This window comes from Meles meles, chromosome 16 (genome assembly GCF_922984935.1).
Source record: "Meles meles chromosome 16, mMelMel3.1 paternal haplotype, whole genome shotgun sequence".
NCBI classification, from domain to species: domain Eukaryota; kingdom Metazoa; phylum Chordata; class Mammalia; order Carnivora; family Mustelidae; genus Meles; species Meles meles.
In genome coordinates this window covers 78,488,484-78,513,279 of record NC_060081.1, presented here as the reverse complement: position 1 = coordinate 78,513,279, position 24,796 = coordinate 78,488,484, and the positions used below count along the sequence as shown (strand labels likewise).

Below are 24,796 nucleotides of genomic sequence, written 5' to 3'. Positions count from 1 at the left end.
GTTTAGCTGGGGTGGCTTCCAAGGTTCAACAAAGGCTTTCGAGCAAAGCACCTGGCATCAGGTCCTGGTGCTGGATCCAGCCTGTCCTCAAAGCTCTCAGCAGAATTCAATGCCCACACTTAAATCTCCACCTACTTCTCTTTCCTCTCTGTTTTCTTGGTTCATCCAAGATCCCCAGCCTGCTGGGAACTCCCTTACTTACCATCCTTCCACCCTTAGCCAGATTGTTAGTTATCCCAACAACTATAACTCTTCTCTTTCTCTGCTTCCATTTCAAGCCTGACTCTAATAGCCACACACATAATGGAGATTACCAGCTGATTTTTAAGAGGGGAAACCCCAAAGGGTGGGAGAAGTGTCAACAAGGAGCTCATGTGCATCAATCTTCTGGTGCACAAGTCATTCATTCATTCATTCATTCATTCAACTAAAGGTGTAATTATACCTAATGTTTATTGAGCACTTACCACGTACAGGCATTGTTCTAAGTGCTTTTATGCCATGACAAAAAATATGAATTGAGCATCCATCAGGCACTATGCTAGATGCTGAAGAATCAGCAGAAAGCAAGAGAGATAAAGACCTGTCCTCACGAACAGGCAGATTAGTGGGAAGACAATGAGAGAAAGGAAGGAAGAAAAGAGGAAAGGGAAAGAGAAGAAAGAAAGGAAAGAGAGGGAGAGAAGGAAGGAAGGAAAAGAAAGGAAAGGGAAAGAAAGAAAAAAGGAAAGAAAGGCAGAGAGAGGGGAAGGAAGGGAGGGAGGGAGGGAGGAAGGAAGGAAGGAAGAAGGAAGGAAGGAAGGAAGATGGAAGGAAGGAAGGAAGGAAAAAATTGAGGAACCTAGAGGGACACCCCAGCAGCAGTGAGCACACCTAACACCCAGATCTTGGTTTCTAAACACCATCCTCCAAAAAAACAAAAAAACAAAAAATTAACCAGGACTCCTTGAAGAAATGGTTGATTCCAGCCCAATGAGCCTAGAAGGTCTTTCAGTACCAGAAAATAAGGAAGTGCTCACAAAAATGACAAGGTCATGTAGAAAGTTACCTAAGAGCTAAGTTGAAGGACTGCCTGAAGACCAAGTCAGGGACTATTCAGCAACAAAATGAATAGATGATAGCAGTGGGTCATAACCTATAAAATAAATATATCTGGGTTCATACTAATGCAAATAACAATTAAACAAAGAGATGCGTGGGAGAAAAGAAAGTGCTTCCTTACATCACAATTCCAATCAGTACATTCAGAAGAGATGATGAAACTCGGGAACGCCCATTTGGAAAACACTGCAGGAATAATTGTTGCAGGCAAGAATCATCAATGGTCATCAACAGATGCTAAAATTAGTGGGGGGAACATATAATGAAAAACAAGCCATTTAAGTCTATCCCCATAAGATAATTATTAATTACAAAGAGAATGTAGTAATTTAACAGTGTGGAGAAACGTAGCAGACACCTCCTAAAGCAACTAACCAAAGTGAACATCACCAGTATTGGGACAAAGTGAGACTGTGTGCTTCCTGAGATGTTGTCCTGAGAGTCACACATCCCCTCTTTGGCATTCTTACCAAAACTGCAAAAGCTGAATTGAATCATAAAGAAACAATCAGACAAGCCCAAGTTGAGAAACACACTACAAAATAAAAATATAGGCCAGAGGCCTTCAAAAGGTGTCAAGGTTGTGAAAGACAAAGACCAAGGAAGTTCTTGGTTAAAGGAGACTAGAGACAGGAAAAATAAATGTGATGTGTGATCCTGAACTGGATCCTACACCAAAAAGGAGAAATTCATGGGGGAGTTGGTGAAACCTGCCTAGGGCTTGTAGATTATTTAGTAACACCTTACCAATGTCAGTGTCCTAGTTTGGATCAAGTACCATGTCTGTGGGTGATAGTGACATTTGGGGAACTGGATGAAGTTTGCTAGAACTTTCTATTACTTTTGCAGAAAATAGCAGATGGCAGTGTCTGATGTCAACCTGCTGGGAGCTGCCATTTATCCTCAGACCTCCGCGCAGAGGGAGAACGCAGCACTAAGCAGAGGAACAGTGCTCTGCCCAAGGAATAGCATGCACAACAGCCCTGAGGCAGGAAAGTTTCATCCCTCTCCTTCCCTAGGAACACCCCATAAAGAAATATGATGGGATGTGTCAGATGACGCTGGAAAGACAGGAAAGAAGTCCATGTGTTGATGGAGGCAGAACCTGGAGCGATGCATCTCCAAGCCAAGGAAGGGCTGGAGCCATCAGAAGCCAGAAGACACCAGAATAATCCTCCCCTACGGCCTCAGGAGAGCGTGGCCCTGCCCACACCTTGGTTTCAGACCTCCGGTCTGCCAGCTCTGACAGAATGAAGTCGCGTTGTTTAGGTCACCCCATTTGTGGTCTTTTGAAAGAGCTGCTCTAGGACACACAGCCACTGCCCTTCTGCATGGTTGGGGTGCGGTGCTGAGTGACCCTCACGCCCGTCCTCGCTCATTCTGTGTGCCCCTTGGGCTATAGACGAGTCACTTATGCATTTACTCATTAGGGCTTATTCACGTAAAGCATTCTTTAATATTTTCAAATCAAGCACAGACCAAGCCCCTTTTAAAATTCAGTCTTGTCCTCGGCAATGGGGACCGTGCAGCCCAAGTTTGCTATGGGAACTGTGGCTGCTTTTTTTTTTTTTTTTAATTTATTTGACAGAGAGAAATCACAACTAGGCAGAGAGGCAGGCAGAGAGAGAGGAGGAAGCAGGCTCCCTGCGGAGCAGAGAGCCCGATGCGGGGCTCGATCCCAGGACCCTGGGATCATGACCTGAGCTGAAGGCAGAGGCTTTAACCCACTGAGCCACCCAGGCGAGGAACTGTGGCTGCTTTTTAACACCCTCTGAAATCAGTGCAAAACCAGCCGGCTGAGTGCTCGCCGCCGCCCCCGAATCACCGGGCTCACCTCCTGGGACCCCAGCACAAGCCAATTAGGATAGGAGATATGACTGTTATTCTGTTGCTTTTTGTCCCCAAAAGAATGACCTTCAAAGACCTAATGTTTTGCTGCCTACGCACCCCGTGTCTCTTCCCCACCTCCTCCCCTTTTCACTCGGCCCCATATTTGTCGTGATCTTTGAAGCAAACACGCATTGTGGAGCGGGGTGTGAACCTTTCTGCGCCTGCATTTTCATCTCTAAAATGAGGATCACCACATCCACCGAAGAGAAGTGCTCTGAAGGCTAGATATGAGAAGGGCACCTATTTGGAATGCCATTTCTAGGAAAAACCCAGAATAGGCCCATCCACGGGGACAGAAAGCAGATTAGTGGTTGGGGTTTGAGAGGAGAGAATGGAGAGTGACCACTGATGCGTACAGAGCCTCCTTTTGGGGTGATAAGAACATTCTGGAACCAGACAGTGGTAACAGCTGCACAGCCTGGGGAATGGTCTACCTGCTACTGAATTTTAACTTGTAGGCTTTACAAGGGTTAAAATGATGAGTTGTACGTTGGGTGTATTTCACCAAAATTTATTTTTTAATTGGATAAGAAACGTCTGCCTGGGGTAAGTGACACCAGCCAAGGCTTTCCACTCTCTGAACCTGTTTCCTCATCTGCAGAATGGGGGCATGGACAGAACCTATGCCCTGGGGAGTAGTGAGACCACGCCAGCGGGTCCACAGACATGATAGGCACGTGGAATGCACAGGCAGGCCGCTCCCTCTGGGATTGCCACAAGGACTCAGCAGACAGCCGCTGATCTAGAGACGGTCTCCGCTGGGTGCCTGCGCTCAGTCGAGAAAATCAAGCATCCTTCCCCCTTAAGATCCCAGGCAGGCTCCCTGCGGTGCGGGCCTGTGTGGGCTGTCTCTGGCATCCTGACTCACGGTAACACGCAAAGGTTGGAGCAGATCATATTTTAAACCCCAGAAGCTCGCTCTGAGCAGTTGGGCGCTCTGGATGTAATTCTGCAGGTAATTTGAACGAGGCTATCTAATTTCAAATGTCCCTGCTCTTATGAGTGCAAAAGCAGCATAATTTTTAATTAGTGGGTAAACAGTAAATAATGGATGGTGGTAAGCGGACACCGCTGTTAATTAAAAATCCATGGTTGATAAAAATCAATTTGGCCCGTGCATCGAACTCAGTCTAACAGGTCCCCGCGAAAAGTTGTGCAACTGGCCTGCAGTACCATCTGCGCTCAGATGTTCCTTTAGCGGAGACTGTTCGGGGCGGGGGAGGGGGGCCAACGGAGCGGGGGCAGGAAAAGGGGAGAGAAAGAAAAAAAAATAAAAAAGCTACTTCAAAAGCCACAACAGAACAACTTGCCCGGGTTCATTTGTAACCGGTTAATTTAATTTTTGCAACCTTTGAATGGAAGCTCTACAAACGGCCAAGAGGCCAAGGCCGGCTCCGCTCTGGTCTTTCCACAAAGGCCTCCAGTTGTGTTTTGCGTTTTGTGTGACTGTTGTGGATACAGAGAGATTTCGTGTTGTCTCCTGACTTCATTAAATCCTAATTTCTCACTGAAAAACAAGACAGACTAAAACACCCTCCGCAGGAACATGCCGTCTGAGAATTCACAGCAAAAAGGCAACATCTAGGGCCATCTCTTCTTGGTGCCTCAGGGAGTACAGGGGGGAAAGGCCTGTTTTGCTTCCAACAGAAAACATTTCCTCAAGAGACAGAGCTTTGTGGAAACAATGTCATACAATTTTCAGGGCCCGTTTGCTCTTTTTTTCTGAGATACAAGCTCGATCTTCCAACCAGGCAAGTAACTCTGACCCCTTTGGTCCTTTTCTTCCTTCTGCTTCTCCGAATCAACATTCCCCAAATCAGAACATTGGGATAGATTTCCTTGACACTGTGATGTTCACATGAACCCACAGAACGGGATCCAGGGGACGCCGTGTCTCCCGAGGAGGGGGCTTGCCGGAGCACGAGAAGGTTGGAGAAGCTGACTCGGAGGCAGCCCTGGCTCGGGATCCCTGACGGCCATGCTGGCCATGTGGCCCGATTTCAGTGCCTGCCCACACGCCACAAGGTCCTGCTTCTGGTCCTCAAGAAATGAGATGTGCCCAAGATACTGCGGAACTACCCGCAAGCTTCTTTCTCAAGACTCCCCTTGCCACGTGCTCCCTGTGCCGAGTGGCCGTGTGTCGTCTGGGGCCAGGTCAGCCCCGGCTGACTGGGCGGTGGTTTTCGTTTCTCCTGTTTGGCTGGTTAAAACCAGGGAGGACACAGCAGGAATACAGCAAGGACCCTGAGCTGCCAGCATGTCTGCCTCCTCATTCATTCATTCCTCCATCCATTCATTCATTCAGCAAATTCATCCCCCCCAAGTCTTGAAAAAAGCCCCTTCCTCCTGGCTGTGATGGAAGATGGCCAACGATGGAACCATCAGGCCGGTCTGACCATCTGAGCTTTGTCCTTTGTCACATCTGAGCAGCATCTGGGTTCCCCCAGCCTGTCTCTCCGCCCCAAAGAGGAAGCGAATGCTCACGCCCGTCTCCGAGGGCCATCGCGAAGATCAGGCAGCCGCTAAAACCCGTGGGATGGATGCACGGTTAACAGAAACAGTGGCTGCCGTCACTGCTATGGCAGGTCCCACCTGCGCTTTCTCTGTGTCTGTGGGTCTCTGGGGACCCCACGAGTCTCCACAGGAGCCCCCAGGCCTCCAGGAGGGGAGGGATCTACTCTGCCTCATTTTCCGGAGAAGCTGTCCGGGCCACCCGCCCCATCAGACAGCTGCCGAGGGACAGTGTGGGGACCTCAGTCCTCCCCAGGCCTTCTCTGGTGGCGCCGGGAAGCCGCGGTGTGCGGTGAGGAAGGGGGCAGAGTGCACGGCCTTCCTGGGTGCCCCCCAGAGGCCCTCTGAGCCTGTGTCCCCGAGCCGGCCCCCGAGCACTTGGCCCACAGGCTCAGCAGGAGGAAGCGCCTCTGGCAGGCCTGCGGCAGGGGCCGGCCAGCGGGTCGAGGCCGCCCTTCAGCACAGCCTGTTGCTGTACTAGTCGGACCTCGCTGGCCGCCAGGCCTCCCACACATCCCGCCATCTGGGCTGTGTCAAGCCCGGCCTTCTGAGTGGAGATGACGGTTTCTGGGGAAATCGCTGCTCTTTAGCAGCTGAAGGCCCCGGTGCTCTCGCCTTGGGACATCACGTAGAAGAGGCTGGGCGCCGTCCCAAGTCCACGCCTGGCTTGTCTCCATAAGATGAGCACATGCGGGGTCACTCAGGAGGGCGTGAGGCCCCGGCTGCTCACGGCCGTCCTCCCTCAGCCTCCGATTCCTCCCTGGCGCCCCCGCCAGCTGCACGCATCAGCCCCGCTGCCCGCCGCATGCTTCCCGGGCACCTGCTAAGGGCCAGGTGTGGGCTGGGGCCCGCGGTGCGCAGGCGGGCAGCGCACGGGCCTGGCACCAAGGGGGCCATTCCACGAGCGGCCTCCAGAGGCTGGCGGCGGTTCTGGCCTGTTCCACGGGGCAGAGGTCAAGGAGAACCTGGGCTCTTCGGGGCGGGGTGGGGGGGCGGCGGGAGGTCCCACTGCCCCAGCCCCTTGGGCTGAGTCTAGAGGGCCCCTTGTCCCGGAGTGTGGAGTCCCTCAGCAACCACGTGCCGGTGCCTGGCCGCACAGCAGGTCAGGAGCCCGGGGTTGTCCCCCTCCATGGTGGAGATGCGGTGACGACGCCAGGCGCTGACCCAGGCACCCTGACTCGGGTGTGGCTGAGGCGGAGCTGGATGCCCCCAGGCAGGGCCACGGTGCAGGGGGAGGAAGACCCCGCTGGCCTCCGGCCCCGCTGTGGCCCAGGAGGGCGCGGGAGGGCCGGCGGAGTTTCTGGAGCATGTCAGGACCCTAACGCCTGTCTGTCTGCTTTGCAGCCCGCACCACAGAGGCGACTGGGACTGCCGGGGGTAGCCGTCCACACTGGGAACCCCGCTGCCAACAGCCCACGCCCAGCAGAGCCCCCGTCACTCTGCTGCTGCCCCCCCGCCTCGACGGGCCCTGGGTCTCTACCGGGTAAGACCCTGAGGTCACCCTGATCACAGGCCCCCGGGCAGGGAGACTGCAGCCTCTCTGGGCCTCAGTGTCCACACGGCCCGATTCATCCAGTTGTCCAAGAGGCCTGCTACCTGCCAAACGTGTGGCTCTGCTGACCCCCTCCACAGCACGAGCCCGGTGGGCAGAACGTGTCCCAGCCGCACGCGGCCACGGGTGAAATCGGTGTGCGACATACTGAGCACCCAGGCTACAGTACTTACTGCGTGCCCACTAGGTACGGGGGAGCCACTGTGGGGACAGGCAGCAGACGTGCGGACCCAGAAGGAAGTGTGGTGAACCCAAGATGGTGCTAAGCTCTGCCACGAAGGACATGGAGCCACGGATGTGAGAACCAGCAACCCCGGGGGGCTTCTCAGAGGTGGCAATGTTCCGCTGAGAGCTGAAAGAAAAATCAGCCATCCAGAGACCCAGGGGACGAGCCAGGCAGAGGGAGAGGCTGGTGCAAAGGTCCTGAGACAGGACGAGGCAGAGGAGAGGGTGGAGAGGGCCCAGGCATCCTGCTTATCCGCCTAATTTTCTTCCTAACCGGCCAGGCTTGCCTGACATTTCAGAGGCCCTGTTCGCTGCTCTGGGCAATGGGATTTGCGCTCTAACCCTCATCCGTGGGGCACAGACGCTACAGCAGCTGTCTAAGTCCTCCCTCCTGGGAGACGGAGAAGGGCAGCCGTGGCCTCCTCCACACCTAGTACATCCTTTCCTCCCCCGCCATCCCCTTGGGGCCAGTCCTGTTCTGCGGTCAGGGACTGGCCTCTCCACGTCCTCCGTGTACCTCTAGGGTCAGAGAGAAACTCAACTGCCAAACATCTGTTAGCACTCTGGGTGGAGGGAGGGGATGTGAGGGCTACTAAGCCACTTTGGATGCGTTCCCAGGCTCTGTCCCCATCCTGACTCCACAGTCCAGGTGAGATCCAGGCGCCCCTGGTGTGGGTCACCCCAAGACAGAACTGGGCTGTGAGGAAGGTCAGAACTGGGTGCAGGCTGCTTCTGCCCTGAGACAACAGCGTTCCAGAACAGTTCTTCTAGAAACTTCTAGAACTGTCTTCCTAGAAAGTTCCTCCTCATGTTCTCCAGACAGGCTTTGCTGCTTCCTGGAGGCAATGCAGGGGATGATCTAGAGTCTGGGGCCCACTGAGGTTGTTCACTGTGACCTGCTGCGTCCCGTTAGGCAAATCTCTTGCCCCCGGCCCTGTCTGAGACGCAGGTGAGGACAGGACTACGGCTCCTTGCTCAGGTGTGTGAGTCGCCTCCCTCCGTCTTCAACAACCTCCTGTACTAGCAATTCTTTACATTCTTCTTTACACCAGCTTGCTTTTGTTAACCTAAATATAGTCATTTATTTTTCCAGCTTTACTGAGGCATAATTGGTAAACAGTAAACTGTACACATTTACAGCGTACTGCAATTATTTTTTTTAATATTTTATTTATTTATTTGACAGAGATCACAAGTAGGCAGAGAGGCAGGCAGAGAGAGAGAGGAGAAAGCAGGCTCCCTGCTGAGCAGAAAGCCCAGTGCGGGGCTCGATCTCAGGACCCTAGGATCATGACCTGAGCCAAAGGCAGAGGCTTTAACCCACTGAGCCACCCACGTGCCCCCGTACTGCAATTATTTTTAAAGGAAACGTAGTATCACCCCAGATACGGAGGACAGAGCCACCTGCCATAAATAGGAGGTAACTGTAAAAAAGAAAGTCAATGAAAACGAAACAACATAATTAGATTCTCACTAGATTCGTTGCCTGCCTTGGGTCCTGAGTCCGTTTTCTCTGGGAGAGAAGGGAGGTTGGCGTTACAGACACATTAGCTCGACAGAGACTTTCTCCTTAACATAATCAGAAAGATTGGAAGAAAAGAAAAGGGAACTGTTTTCGTGCTGGGTAAGAACATGTTTGTTTTGCTCCATCCGTCTTGCTATGAAAACTACTACGAGAGTTCACAGCAGCGTGTGAAGGGGGCCCTGCCCGCTGTTTCCCCTTAGGACTCACCCAGCCGCCCCCCTGTCTGCGTCCTCAATGCAGTCTCAGAGGCTCCCCTGCCCCCAAACCTGGCTGTGGCCGTGGATCTGGGAGTCATTCAGCTTCCCTTCGTGCCCAACCCCACGTGCTTGCTTTACCACCAGCAGAAGCATCCTGGAGGACAGGTCTGGCCCACCGCCTGTTTTGTTAATAAAGTTTTATTGGCACACAACTATGCCCCACCTCACCCCATTTACTTATGGTCTCTGGCTGCTTTAGCGCTAGAGACCAGCTCGTGCACCCCAACAAAAATACTTATTACCTGACCCTTTACAGAAAAAGTTTGGTGACCCCTGGTTTAGAGCAACAAACCTGTCACAAGCACGAATGGAACTTGGTCAGGGAAGTCAACCAAGCGAAGGGGAGACCGAAAGTGACTGCGCATCAGCCACGATTCCCTCCGTGAGGCCCTGGGGAGGGTCTGCTGTGTGCCAGGCTCTGAGCCAGGGGCCGAGGGTCCACTGGGGCAAGAACAGGGAGGCCAATGCCTGCTAGGGCTCATGGCATGGGGCCCCCCAAATGGTGCAAAAGAGCCCGTTTCCTAAGCACCTCCCGGGCACCACCACCATTCTTCACGTTTCCTGGAGACCCTGACTGTGGGTCTGACGCCTCCGTGTCACAGAGGAAGGAGCTGGGCATTATCCACAGCCGCTGAGGGACAGGAGTGGGATTTGAACCTGGGTCCTCTGGCTGCAGAGTCTGCGTACTTCTTGGGCCACGAGGTATCCACAGGTATGAGGACCCATGCCATGAGGGAGGGTGATGGCTAAAGGAAGCAGTTAGGATCAGAAGAAGTAGAAGAAGGCTTTTGTGGAGGCCACAAGACAAGTGAAAGGCCCTTGGCCCCAAAGCGGGTGGCTGAGACCAATTAGGGAAACCGAGGCTTGTCAGGGCCCAGCTCTGGACTGAGGTGAAATAGAGGCTGTGGGAGCAGGAGTCGGGCCCGGAGGGAGAGGGACTCACCGTGCAGGCTCTCCCTGCTCTGCCCAACCCCTATCTCTCTCTCTCTCTCTCTCTCTGACAGCTGTGAGGTGCGCCCGGGACCCGAGTTCCTCACCCGCTCCTACACCTTCTACGCTAACCGCCTCTTCCGAGCCTACCAGTTCTACTACAGGGACCCTTTCTGCCGGGAGCCTGCCCACTCCCTGCTCATCAAGGGCAAAGTCCGTCTGCGCCGGGCCTCCTGGGTCACCCGAGGGGCCACCGAGGCCGACTACCACCTGCACAAGGTGGGCATCGTCTTTCACAGCCAACACGGCCTGCTCGATGTCACCAGGAGTCTCAACCAGACCCGGGCGGGCCAGGACTGTGCCCAGCGGCTGCCCCCAGCCCGGGCCTGGCTGCCCGGGGCCCTGTACGAGCTGCTGAGCGCCCGGGCCAGGCGGGACTGCGTGGAAGCCCTGGGTTTCACCATGCACGAGCTCAGCCTGGTCCGCATGCTGCGGCACCTGCAGCCACAGCCTCGGGCCGGGCCCCGGCTGGTGGAGGAGCTCTACCTGGGGGACATCCACACCGACCGAGGGGAGAGGCGGCACTACCGGCCCACGGGCTACCAGCGCCCGCTGCAGAGTGCCCTGGTGAGTCTGGGGCCCTGGGAGGGCGAGCTCTGAGCCCCAACCCAGCGGGCCCTCTACGGTCTGGTTCCTGCCTCAGACCCTCTCTGTACCCCCTTGCTGGCCCGCTGGCCTCAGGGCATTTGCATATGCTGTTCCCTCTGCTTGAGACAGGTCTGAACAAGGCTGGCTTTTGCCAAAGGAACCGCTGCTCAGCTTGTCTGTGCCTGGTCCTCCTCACATCCTCCTTGTGGTCCCCACCGGGTCCTCTTCTGCTCGTGCTGGGCACTTGGGCAGGTGTGTCTCCGTTTTCAGATCAGCTGTTCCCGCCAATCCCCACTCTGCACATTTTCCAGCACTCAGCTTCCCGGCGCTGCATGGTTCGTTTACTTGTTAATTGCCACCTTCTCTAGCAGTAGACTCTGCAGGGGTGGGGCCCTGTCCTCTCCTGGGTCCCTACACACGGCCCAGGGTCTGGCACACAGTGGGGGCCAATAGAGCTTCGTGAATGAATGCAGGAGAGGTCAGTCCTCCTCCAGGGCTCTGCTGGACGGCCACGGAACCCAGAGAAGGTGACCCCAAGAGCCCCATGTGCACCTCTTTGGTGTCTGGAGCCAGAGATACTGAGTGTACCCATTCACACTAAAGCGGGGTAAAGCAGCACTCCTCAGCCCCTGTCCTCAAGACGCCGTCACCTGGGCATCTTCTGAGAATGCCGAGTCAGGTCCCGGGGGTCTGGGGTGGGGCCTGGGACTCTGCATTTCCAAGAGGCTCCCAGATGGCCCACGGACTGCCCTCTGGGCAGGAGGCTGCCCTGTGAAGGGAGATGTACTTCCTCCACCCCGGCGCCAGTGTGAATTCCACTTGAGGTCCTTAACCTAGATTTTAAATTAAGTGATCACAGCACGCTGCCCCTCTTTGGGAGAGACCTGGTAGCCCTTCTCTGCCTGATGAGCACACAGGCAGAGAGAATCCGCTCTTCGCGTGTGTGAGATGTACTCTGGGCACGTGGCACAGAGCCTGGCCCTCGAGGCACGGAGGCTCAGGACTTGTCCAGTGCGGCTGGTTGAAGACTTGGGACCGCCACCCCCCCCCCCAGGAAAACGTTTGCAGAAGCATCAAATAAACAGCGAACTTAAACAGAAACCAATGCTATTAAAACAGGTACCCAAGTCTTAACAGCATTAATTTGCGACACAGGAACCTTTATTCTCCCTAATTGAGGGCAAACATGTTCCCAGTATCGGCAACATTCTTACTAGAAGACAGGAAACAAAGCCAGAGGTTCCAGAAATTGCAGGGCTTCCTTGCCTACACCCGCAATTACAAGGTAGCTTTTATCAGTTGGGGTTTCTTGAAACTGAAGTCAAGGTAGGATGCCATGAGAAGAATGTCTCTACTAGGTAACCCAGGAGTATTTTTCAAAAGTGAGAATGAACAGATTGGAGGCATGAGTTCAAGAGCCCCTATCAAGTGAGCCCTTGGGCAACCCTCAGGTCATTCAGCAAGTATTGAGTGCCTGCTGTGTACTCAGTACTCAAGGAACTAAACCAGATGGGCAATTTCTCACCTCTGGGAGCAGCTGCTTGTCAAAGGACCCCAAAGAAGGGTACTAGGGATGAGCCCCGCTGCCCTCTTCTCCTCTCCTACCCCCTCCTCTGGGGAGCAGAAGTCCTCATAGTCAGAAAATCAGCCTGAGTTCTTTCCATGACCTCAAAATTATGCTCTTTTTGGCAACCAATGTTCTAGGCTGGTCTGACGTTAATCCTACTTAGAGAGGAGAAGACACTGGCAGCGGCGTGATGACAGGCGCCCGCCCCCTCATTAGGAGGCAAAACTGCTTGGAACATGGACAGGATGGACCCGTGGGGCGCAGCGGATGACAGGTTTCATGTCTCCCCAGGCAGGGCTCTGGGGCTGGAGACCTCTGTGCTCCTGCTGCCTGACCAGCCAGCGTGGCCGACGCAGCCCGCCCTGCGATCGGGCAGCAGAGCAGGAATGTGGGCAGAGATGGGCAGTGCCAGAGGTGTGCACATTAAAGTAAATACCTGCCCAGCAACTGCCCCTCCCCCGGGAACAAAAGGAGAGAGAGAGAGAGAGAGAGAGAGAGAGACGTAATTTCATAGAAGAAAATGCTGCATATAACCCCCCAAGTAACGAATCAGTCGTTACTTTATGGTCTCCAGGGTCCGAGCCTTGTCCATGACCCAAACCAGATGGTAAACATGACCATTTTTAGAAGTTAATTTAAAACCAATTTGATCCCCAAATTCATCGCCTGGATGTAGAATCCTAATCAATCAGCCAACACTCAATCCAAATCCTCTAAGCCTGGCGTCACCTCTGGGGGTTAATTAGAAACTCTTATGTGCTGCTGTTAGAGAAATAACTTTATGTACCAGGTTTGAACCAGTGAGAGTCTGGCTCCCGCGCAAGTGTGAATTCTGCTGGCTGGAGCCTTGCTTATTAACCCGTGCATCTCCGGACCCCTGCAGAATGATGCCAGAGTTTTCGTCGTTCATCCCCTTCCAACACATCGGAGGAGGAGATGCCTGTTGTCACTCATCTCTCACCTGAAAGGCTCACTGGCTCTCAGTTTGTTTCTGTTATGCAGAAAGCCACTTGCCCTGCCCGAATGACCAACCAGGATCAAATGTTCACTGTAGTGTTATTTATAATGGGGGAAACCTGCCTGCAGGAGAGGGGGCGAGGTGGCGGCGGGGGGGGGTGGGGGGAGGACAGCCCTGGTCCCTGGTATTATTTTGATGTAAGGCCTTCGGCTCTGTCAATACACATCAGCGTGACAACAGTTGGAATGTGGGTTAAAATGCCTAAATTAGACTCTGATCAGCCGGACTTCCAATTACCAGCTCTTCAGCTTACCACCCAGCTGGCTCGTTTCTTCCCATCACACTTTTGGGCCCATTTACTATCATTTCAAAGCGCCTTCGAGGCCTCTGTCCTCGAGTCAAAATCCCCCAAACCAAAAATAATATGATCTTCCGTATTATGGAAATCAAGGCAAGTTTAGGTTTATCACAGACACAAATAAGAGCTGAATATGCAACGAACTGAAAAAGACAACAAATCGTTTCTTAGTCCTCCGATAGTTTCTTTCTAGACAAAAAATCCCGAACGCCACTTGCCTGGCATAAAACTCACCCAAAAGCAATTTGCAGAAATCTTTTGTTTTTTGCAAGGAAAAGAAAAAACGGAGCTGTTTCCTGGCTGGGCTCTCCAAATGCCCCTCTTTGCCCTTGCCCGTTCTGCCCACACCCCTGGCCTGAGGTTTCCTTCTCGGATGGCAAAAGCAGGGGACGTCTGCTAGTTCCCGCATCAACCTTGCTTGGATGAGCTGTTGTTCCCAGGACGTTTACCTTACAGAGGGATGCTCTGGACTGAATTCTGGGCAACGGCTTTCAAAACATAAAACAAAACAAAAACAAACAAAACAAACAAAAAAAAAAAACCACACCAAGATGTCTCTATCTGGTTCTTTTTTTGGCCTCTGTTGAGCTTTTTCCCTCCAAAATGCAGACTGACTACGCCCACACACTTTGGTTTGGCATCTGTTCCCCATTGACGTGCTTCACGGTAAGCCCAGCCCCGCGACTCCGGAGAGCACGGACAACTGTAAATAAGACCACAGAGAAGGCAAAGCCAATGCACAGCCTGGGACAAGGGGCCGAGGCCGTAGCTGGCCACTGGAGGGCGGCTGGTTTCCCCCATTATAAATAACACTACAGTGAACATCTCTGTGTGCCCTCTCTTTCCCACTACCTCCTCAGGGCAGACTCTAAGGGGGGTGGGGGGGGACGTGCAGGAGTTTCGGTTTTTTTTTTTGAAGATTTTATTTATTTATTTGACAGACAGATCGCAAATAGGCAGAGAGGCAGCAGAGAGAGAGAGGAGGAAGCAGGCTCCCTGCTGAGCAGAGAGCCCGATGCAGGGCTCGATCTCAGGACCCTGAGATCATGACCTGAGCCGAAGGCAGAGGCTTTAACCCACTGAGCTACCCAGGCGCCCCCGTGCAGGAGTATTTTAATGGGACCTTGTCCCTGTCACCACGTGCACTCTCCAAGGCAGTGAAGGAACGATGCTCATCTTCCCCAGGAGAGGTTCTTGGAGCTAGAAGAGCCTCTCTTCTCCACCCAAGGTGGGGAAGGCACCTCTGTGAGAGCACTAAAGCTCTCAGTGTGGAGGATAGGCGGAAGGGGCACCAGGCAGCACATTCCAGCCTGTCTCCACTACTTCCGGGCTGGAGACGTGGCAGGCTGCCAGGCCCACTGAGGCCCAGCATTTTCGGCCCAGACACGTAACACTTGTCTGAGGAGGGCTGAGCCCAACACCTGGCGCTTGGGCTCGGGGGAAGGGGGAGTCACAGTGGGCCAGAAGGGCAGATCCCAGGACCAAACAGGATAGGTGTGGAAAAGGCCCCTTCCAAACCCCAGGGCGTTTCTCCTTCATCCATCCACCCATTCATCCCGTCAGCATGGGGCTGCTATGAGCCAGGCCCTGTGCCAGGCCCTGGGGCTGGACCAAGTAGCCACTGGGGCTTCCCGGCTTGGGGAGCCTGCCGTCCAGCGTGGCAGAGGGGTGGAGAGAAGAGGAGGCAGGAAGTGACCGGTCTGTGATGATCTGTAGAGTTCTCGCTCAGGCCTCACTGAGCCGAGGCCCACACCAGACGCAGCCCACCAGGCCCCATGTGGGGGGATTTCCAGGTAGAGGGCCAGCAGGTGCACAGGCCCAGGAAGAGGGAGGAATTTCCCGAGATCCAACAAGAGCAAAGTGGCCATTGCGGTGGGAGGCGGGGAGTGACCCACGGCAGGACCCCACGACCCCCCCACTCCCGGCCACACCCCGACTGCTCATGCAGCTCGGACGATCGCTGTCCTGTTTCTGTTTGTCTCCTGCCAGCACCACGCCCGCCCCTGCCCGGCGTGCGGCCTCATCGCGCGCTCTGACGAGCACCACCCGCCCGTGCTGCCCCCCCAGACGGCCCTGCCCCTGCGCCTGGGGGGCCGGTGGGTCAGCACCGGGTGCGAGGTGCGCCCCGCCGTGCTGTTCCTCACCAGGCTCTTCACCTTCTACGGGCACAACCGCTCCTGGGAAGGGTATTACCACCACTTCTCAGACCCCGCCTGCCGCCAGCCCACCTTCACGGTTTACGCCGCGGGCCGCTACACCAGGGGCAGGCCCTCTAGCAAGGTCCTCGGCAGCACCGAACTGGTGTTTCAGGTCACACGGGCCCGAGTGACTCCCATGGACCAGGTCACCACGGCCATGCTCAACTTCTCCGAACCAAGCAGCTGCGGGGGCCCGGGGGTCTGGTCCCTGGGGACTGAGCGGGACGTCACGGCCACCAACGGGTGTCTACCGCTGGGCATCAGGCTCCCCCACGTGGAGTACGAGCTTTTCAAGATGGAGCTAGACCCCCTCGGGCAAAGCCTGCTCTTCATCGGACAAAGGCCCACGGACGGGTCAAGTCCCGACACCCCGGAGAAGCGCCCCACGTCCTACCAAGCGCCCCTGGTGCTCTGCGACGGGGTGGCCGAGGCAGTGTCCGGACCGCTGCAGCACAGGCCTCTGCCGAAGCCCCTCCGTGGTGGGGGGCCGTGTCCTCCAGCGGCCCCTCTCCCCGTCCTGCCTCTGGCTCTAGGGCTGGCCTTCCTCAAGGGGCTGTGAAATCAGCCTTTGAGCTCTAGACCACCGCTCAGGACACTCGGTGCCCCGTGGCCTCCCTCCGGGCACAGACTCCTCTTGAATCGGCGAGAAGGGCCCGCTCTACCCTCCGCTCGGCCCGCTGCTGCCCGCCAGCCTGGGCCCCAGGGTGCTCAGCCCCTGAGTCCCACGGCACCTGCAAGGCCTGCCCTGGAGTGCTGGCCGTGAACCTGGGCATGGCCATGGCCAGGGCTCTGCAGCTCTAGCCACGAGTTCCTGGTTTTCCGGGGCGGTTAGAGGACAGCAGCCCCTTCTCCCTCCCCGTCCTTGGCATTTTGTGGGACGGGAGCAAGGCCCTGCACGGGGAGGCCACCGCCGCTCTGCCAAGCCTGTGGATTCTTGTTTTAAAGATTATTAGTTTGAATTTAGCAATACAAACTCAAACCAGGGCTATGAATTAAAGATGCTGCTTCGGGCTTTCGGTGCTTGGCGGCTTTCTGGAAGAGCGCCTGTCTCTTCGGGGCGACTCGGCTTTCCTGGGTTTGACTGTGCGTCAGCGAGTCGGGCCTCAAGCTGTTGACACCGCACGCGGCTGAATCCGGCCCTCCCGGGCCAGGATGCGAAGGAAGCCGCCCGTCGGGGCCCACGAGGCACCCCCTCGCCCACACCCGGCTGGCTGCTGGGGGCAGGTCTGTGGAGAAGCGAGCGTCTGCCGCCTTCGGAAAGTAATTAATACTAACAACAGCGGTGACACTACGGTGCTCCGTAACCAGCCTTGTACAGGCGTCCTCTGTTTTCAAGATGCTCCGCATTCAACTGATGAGGAGGCAGAGACCTTCGGATGGGTCTTTAGGACCATCCTAAGGAGAGGTCGGAGTCACCAGGCTGCACGGGAACCTCCGGAGGGGACACAGCCTGCTCGCCCCTGTGCTAAGGGGCCGATGTCCTCCTCTGCGAGGAGGGGGCTGTCATCCAGGTGGGGGACAGACTGGGCCTCTGCAGGGATCCTGCCCGTGTTCCCGAGGCCTCATCTGCACGCTGCGAAATTGAATGGGATCCTCGTGGGCTCGAGGGTTTCGGGGACTCTGTGCCTAGGACTCGCCCCTCCTTTCTCCCCCGAATCCCTACCTCTGGCTCTTATCACTGATCTTGAACAACTGTCTGTGAGGTTAATGGTGCTTTCGGAGGGAAGTCCTGGTCCTCTGACCGTGTGGGGCTCCATCAGCCCACTGAAATGGCTCTAATTTATCTACCCATTGTTCTTAAAAAGAAGAAAGACCCACCAAGTTAATATTCTCTGTAGGTCTCAGAGAGCTACGTGTGTTCCCAGAGTATTTACCAAAGTACAAGAAATAATTAGATTATTTACGGTCTCAGACAGCGTCGAGTGGGGGGTGCGGTTCCCAGTGGGGCAGAGGGTGGCGGCAATAATGTGTCCATGGCTCAGCAAGTCTTGTATCTGAGGCTCGAGGCAACCATGACGCCATTTGTCATCAAATTTGAATCTTTTAATAAAATTAAACAGCCTGAAAAATGTTCTTGCTGGTTATTAAAGTCAACCAAGGGGATTACGGTTCTAAAGAAAAGAAGTGAAGTGTCTTCCAGGGAATGTGTGAAAGAGAATAAAACCAGCAGAGGTAAACCTTGGCTCTCTGTTACGCCCCTTCGGTTCAGGCGACTGCCCTGCCCTGTTACAAATTCTCTGGAAGCTTCCGATGCACCGGGAAGAAAATCCCTGCTCCTGGGTCAGTGCTGTGTGCAAGGTCCAGCCTCCCCTCCCCTCACGCAGGCTGTACCAGCCTTCCTTCTGGCTCTGGAGTGCAACAAACTATTTCCCTACCTCGGGGCCTTTGCATGTGTCCCTGCTGCTTTTCTTCCCCCAGATGCTCAGAAGGTTGGCCTTTCTCTCAGAGCAGACGTCACCTGCTTGCTTAGGGAGGTCAGCCATCAGTACCCCAAAATGGCAGCCTCCCTTCCCCTTCTGTCCTTCTGTCTACCCACCCATCCCATCACGCGGACCCTTCTTTCTAACGCTTACTGCTCACCGTTGGAGATGACCTCATCGGGCCTTGTTTATTCTCTGCCTCCTCTACCAGACCCGCAAGCTCCGTGCAACAGGGAGGACTAGGTCATTCTCTGCCGTCTTTTCCAGCAGAGCCTGCACATGCTCGTAACCACAGTCGAGGAAACAGATGTTTACGGTCCCAGTCAATCCTCACAACAAGACCCACGGCGAGGCCACAGGCACATGGCTGGCACAGTACCCCTCGGGGCGCCGCAGGGTGGGTGGGTGGGGCACCCCAGAAGGTGAGGGGTGTGTCTCTGCCCTTGAGGATGCTAAAGGCTCAGAGAGGAGAATGGGCTTTGCTGGGCCCCAGACCCCGAGGGCTGCACATCTGTCCTGGGGTGTCCTTCCAGGGTCCTAGTTCCCTTCACAGGGGTAGGACTCCTTGACTGCATTTGGGGAAAGGAAGTCAGAGCTGCTTCGTGGGGCAAAGCATGAGTCATTTCAAATAAAAGTCTCCCTGACAGGACCGAGGTGCCCTCCCTCCCAGGGCCTCTTGGTTCTGGAGCAGTGGACGCCGACAGAAAGAATCACGGCTGGAGAAAGGACAACAATCCCTTTCCCCCTGGGCTGAAACGAGAAGGCGTCATCTGAGGACCCAGGGGGCCGAGGGGCTGGGTGAGAAGCCCACAGACACCAGCCTTCCAGCCCCTTTCTTGGCTCCTTGGAGAACCCTCCACATAAAACCCAAGATAGCTTTAATCAACAGAGGGGAAAGTAAAACCCATACTTCTAGTTCAAAACAAAACAAAACAAAATTAATGTTCTCCATTCCATGTTCAGTCACGTTTAAAAGGGAAGGGGAAAAAACCCGCGCAGTTTATAATTTCATAGTGCAAGCTCCCAGGAGAGTCAATGAGGCTTTCTTTCTTTTTTTTTTTTTTTAATAAAAAGTTTAAATTGTATACAGCTCTCAGAGGCCCATTAACTAACAGATGCTGGTTATCAAAAGAAGCTATTTCTTTGCTTTTTCTAAGTGAATGTGTTTAATCTCCCCACGGTGCTCCCGGCCTGAGGAAGAGCAGCTTGCAGTGAGGCGGGCTCTGCCGCACTCAGGCGGGTCTCATGGGGCCTTGGTGACTCAGGCGTGAGGGAGGCTGGAGAGGCCCGGGGCGGTGGGGGGAGCGACAGCTCCTGATGCAGAGGAGCGGGGAGGCGCATCGGGGCCATCAGTGGGGCCCCAGGAGGGCTTGGCGGGCGGTTTCCGCTCCCCCGGGGGGTGAGCTTGGCCTGAGCGCCTGGAAGCCGATCCCCCTCACACACACCCCACTAGCCGGGTGTGAGGACGGAGCGCTAATCTGGGCCCCCACCCATCAGGGTCTTCTCTTCACCCCTCCCTCTGCCTGGACACACAGCGGGAGCTCAGTCAACACGGGCTAGATGAGTAAACCCTCTGCAGGCGGACTGGAGGCTATGAACTCAAGCAGCCAGAGGACAGCCACAGACTGTCTAAATCTGGCTTGGAATTTTTGACATTGATGATGATGATGATGATGATGATGATGATGATGATGATGATTTTAATAAGACTGGCAGAGCAGAGCCCAGAGCTATGAACTTGAGCAAATCTGTTTTCTCCTACCCAGGCTCTTCCCAGGGCACTGGGGCCAGCTGCTGTCCCAGAATAGGGGGCCACACAGCCTGACATCGGCAGGATCCTGACAGCCCCCCTCAGGTTTCACATGTGTCAAGGTCATGGAGACGGGGAGACCCTCAGCCTCGTGCAGGCACCTAAGACTTTCCGTCCTTAGCTATGGAGCGCCTGGCTGCAGTTTCCTCACCAGGAAAATGAATTCGAACACCTGGAAGGTCCATGCCCGGCAGGAGATTCACGAAGCAGCAATGTGTTGAAGAGGACCGACTTGAAACAAAACTCTCTGTGTGGATGGGTCTTCTCCCCGCGATGCTCTATTTACTTCCTAAGGGTTATTAATTAATAATCTGCTACTCTCACTCCTACATTTGGCATTTTTTAATCCCGCAGGAGAAAAATAATTAACAGAAAACTTATTTTTCTTGGTCATTAGCGCTGTTAACATCAACAGTCAGTTTATTTAGAACTCCACGTAGGTACTGCGTAGCCAGCACAGGCCAGGGGGAGCACACGCTTTCACATCTACTTCTTTCTGAAGCCCCCAGTAAATTCTGGGAAAGGAACAGAGGCACAAGGTCACACGGATACACAGGAGAGGAGAAGAGTCAAGAAGAGACGGCAGCAAACTTTCAGAGTCTGGAGGGCTGATGGGCAGCAAGTTGAGAGGCGACAGAGAGCGGAGAGAAAGGTGCTGCCTGGCCAGTTTCGGTGCAGGGGTCAGAAGCAAGTCCACTCATGCCCCCAAAGGCTTAGGAAGCAGTGGTCTAAGGAAGTCTGGGGGTGGGAGAGCACTAGGGCTGAAAACAGGACTATCCGAAAGTCTACAAAGGAGTTTTATCCCCAGATCCTCTTCCTAACCCCTGTATGAAACCAGAAGGGCAAACAGGAGATGTCTGAACTTGGGAGACCATCCAGAGCAAGGTGTCACACTAAAAATAGAGATAGCAAAGAAAATTCTACCCATTAAATGGCTGGGTCGCACAGCTTCCTTCTCCTTGAGACATAGCGGCCAGGCTTCTGTTGCCAGGCAGGAGACAGGAAGAGTCCCAAGAAACAAGCCCATACTGAACCAACTGCAGATACTGACAGGTGGAAGTTCCCCCGAGGAGGCGCCTGAGCGGTCCCCAGCCCCGTCGCTTGCACAGAGACGCAAAACCCAGCAAATCCCACCTACACGAATGTAGCTCTTCAGGGCTTCACTCACAAATCCATTAAAGGACATTCAAGGGTCACCAGGCATTTAAAGAAGGCCTCCAAAATGCTAGAGACTAAAACCCAACCCAAAGAGACTAGTAAGAGACCCATACTGGGTGTAGAGATTACTGAAAAATAAATAAATGAACTTTAAAAAATACACTCAAAGTAACCAGTAAGAAGCAGATAATGCAGAGGACAGAACAACAGAAAGACCTATACCACCCTGGGTGAAAACAATGCTAACCTTTTACAGACCAAGAACAAAAAAAAAAAAAAAAGAAAGAAAAAAAAAGGAACTGGAATATCCTCAGTGAAGAGAATATAAACTATCTAGCAAAAGTAGGTTGTTAAAAAACAAATACTAGTATTTAGAAAGGAAAGAATTCTTGAAAATTATAAATATGGTGACAGACAAAGCAAGAGAAAGTTGGAAATTAAAGCTGAATTTCTCTAGAAATTAAAAAAAAAAAGCATCAGGAGTTAATGGCATTAGACGTCTTAAGACCAACACTGGAAGCTGGCAATCAGCAAACCTTCTCAGGATCCTGAACATGATTTCTGACCCTGATTTTTATACCCAGTACAACTAATAGTTTAGTGAAAGGGCTGAATGGAATATGTTCAGATACATAACCTTCTCAGAAAAGTTATCTCCCACATGCTCCTTTCTCAGAAACCAGCCTGAGGATGTATTCCACTGCAACCAGGAGGTAAAACAAGAATGAAGACGCTAGAGATCCAGGAAAGAGGAGATCCACCCAGAAGAGAACAAAGGGAATTCCCCAAATGATGGGAAGGAAGGGCTTTCCTGGGATAAGAGTCAGGCAGCAGGTCTGGAGGCCAGTCAGTCCACAGAGTAGCAAGAGAACAGGGAGCTCTCTAGGAGGGACCTTCCTGAGAAAATACATAAGAATCATAGTATACTGAATGTGTGAATGCTCTACACGTCTGTCAGAGTCCGGGGCTGAGTTAATGAAAGATATATAAGAAAGTAAGCAGAGGAGAGGTGCAGGGTTAAGTATAAAAGGGAAATAAAATCACGGAACAGACAATACCTTGATGTGAACAATATTTAAGTCTTCATCAAGCAAAAGGACACTGACATAGCCAAAAATCATGACATAATCCTATGGGGGGAGGGGAAGGAGACTGTGTTTCAGACAAGGGTGGAGAGAAAGGTTGCTGGAGCCACTTCCTTACGTTCCTTAGAAGGAAATCAACAGATAAGATCTAGAAGTGAAAGAAAAGGTAATATAGGCACATGACTGAGAAATATAGATGTTAATATGAGAAGACAGAAAGCGCTAACATGGCTTCATCCCGGAAGTGGAAGCACAGGTCTGCTGGTTTTCACTATGAGCCTGTTAGAACTGTCTGGCATTTTATACGATGCACACGAAATGCTTTGGTAAAAGGTAAAATGAAAAATGCTGCAAAACACACCACACATGAAAGATGGCTCCACATCACTCAACACCAGGAAAATGCAAGTCAAAACCACGAGATGCCACCTCACACCTGTCAGAACAGCTAAACTCAACAACACCCAAGAAACAAGACGTGTTGGCGAGGACGTGGAGAAGAAGGAACCCTCGTGCACGGTGGGTGGGAATGCACACTGGTGAAGCAGCTGGGGAAAACAGCATGGAGGTGCCTCAGGAAGTTAAACGTAGAGCTGCCCTAGGACCCAGCAACTGCAGTACTCGGTATTTACCCAAAGAACACAAAAACACGAATCCAGAGGGACACATGCACCCCGATGTCTACAGCAGTGCTACTTACAATAGTCAAATTGTGCAGCCCAAGCGTCCACGGACAGAAGAGCGGATAAAGAAAATGTGGTGTATGTATATGCGGGAACGTTACCCAGCCACAAAAAAAGTGTGAAATCTTGCCACTTGCAGTGACAAAGATAGAGCTAGAGAATATTATGCTCAACAATGTAAGGCAGGGGAAGACAAATACCTTACGATGTCACTCATATGTGGAACTTAAGAAAGAAATGAACAACAGGGGGGAAAAAGAGAGAGGAAAAACCAAGAAACAGACTCTTAACTACAGAGAACACACGGGTGGTTCTCAAGGGGCAGGGGGCGGGGGCAGGGGATGAAGGTGCACACCTGTGACGAGCGCCAGGTGATCGATGGGAGTGCTGAGTCACCATATTAACACCGGACACTAACGTAACACTGTATGTTGGCTAGCTGGAATTTAAATAAAAACTTTTTAAAAATGCAAAACCAAATCCAACAACAAAACCTAGAACTTCCCTTCAAATTGCTTTCAATCCAGTATGGACAGACTATGGCAAGAGAAGTGTGTCGAAACGCTTTGGGGGACAGGGCTGATGGAACAGGCATCCCAGGGTCGGGGAGAGGGAGCAGCTGAGTTTGTACAAATCAGACTCATCCTCAGAGTCTGAGACTGAAGGAAACAAGGGAGAAAATGCCCGAAGCACCAGCCGTGAGCTCTGAGCGAGTGGAGAGATACCTTTGGATGGTTTTACCATTACGAACGGGAAACACTTCCTGTGCTTTGGAGCCGCACTGAGATCAGACACTGTGACTGCAAGGCTGGGGTTGAGATAGAACAATGGGTCTTGGCTTGACTTTCAAAAGCCTCCTACCTGGCATACACATTCTCCTAACTTTTTTGAAGTAGCAAAAAGGTCCGTTCTTCGAAAAGTCTGTAGCATTAATGTGTTTCTCTAAATTTTACTCTTTTTCTCTTTCAAGTGACTTCAGTGGTCAAGCATTGCTAAGAAAACAGAGAGAGAAGTTCTACTTGGACAAGGTAAAGCCTCCACTCTAAGTGCAGATTCGGTGGGGGGGGATCTGTTTCCAGTGGGGCGCATCTCTCCCCCATCACAGGACCCTGGCAACTTCCCAGACGGCGTCTGTCTTCCTGATGCACTAACAACGAGATGCTCACGAGAGATGATGCCAGAATAGCACCTGTGACTGCTGAGCAGAAAACACCTCTATTTCACAGCTTTAATTCACAGATGACCACCATTTCTAGTCCCTCTCCCAGAACCCCCTGGGGTCTGGAACACTGAAATGTGCCTCACTTGTGGCCTCTGCGATAAGGACCCCTGGGCAGCAAGAGGACAGGCTCATTAGACTAACGCCTTCAGGACGTTGCTCACAGAGGTCAGGAACGAGAGCCTGATCAGTTGACATAAACTGTTATTTATCACCTCCGCACTCCCACCCAATCCATTTCTATATCCTCTGCGGCAAGTGCTTTTCCCAGGAGCAAAATACTGTACATTCCTATTTCCACATTCGTAAATGTACCCCTTTACAACTGCATTTCTGCTGTTTCATCCCTGGCCCTTTCCGTGGTTAAGACTCCCCTTCCTTTGAACGTCCTTCATGCCCGATCATCACGTGTGTGTTCAAACAACCTTTACACGAACAAGCGGCTCAACCTCATGCAAAGAAATGGGGACTGAAACCAAGAAACCATGTGCCCTTTTCTGATGAGCAAAGAAGGGCAAAAACCAGACATGGCAACGTGCTAGCAGCAGGGGGCGGGGGACAGGTAGATGGTGCTGGGACAGAAGCTGGCATGTCCTCTGCGAAACCTGGTGGGGAAGTCACGGGACCAAATTTAAAACGCAGGCACCCCTAGGAACTGTGCCCAACTATTCCCGCTCGTGGGCAGGGGTCCCGCTGTAGCT

General features: G+C 53.3%; 1 protein-coding gene across 2 annotated transcripts in view; it reads left to right on the top strand.

Moving 5' to 3' along the window:
* The window catches only part of APCDD1L (APC down-regulated 1 like), a 50,987-nt gene extending 33,211 nt beyond the window's left edge, over window positions 1-17,776 (top strand). The window contains exons 1-4 of one of the 2 annotated variants that reach the window (XM_045981563.1): window positions 6,853-6,985; window positions 7,242-7,351; window positions 10,066-10,618; window positions 15,512-17,776. In XM_045981563.1, coding sequence (XP_045837519.1) covers window positions 7,311-7,351; window positions 10,066-10,618; window positions 15,512-16,279 — 1,362 coding nt within the window. In that variant the 5' untranslated portion in view covers window positions 6,853-6,985; window positions 7,242-7,310 and the 3' untranslated portion in view covers window positions 16,280-17,776. Of the gene's footprint in view, window positions 1-6,846; window positions 6,986-7,241; window positions 7,352-10,065; window positions 10,619-15,511 lie in introns of those variants that run through there. The other variant, XM_045981562.1, reaches the window with a different exon arrangement.
* Window positions 17,777-24,796: the final 7,020 nt, after the last annotated feature.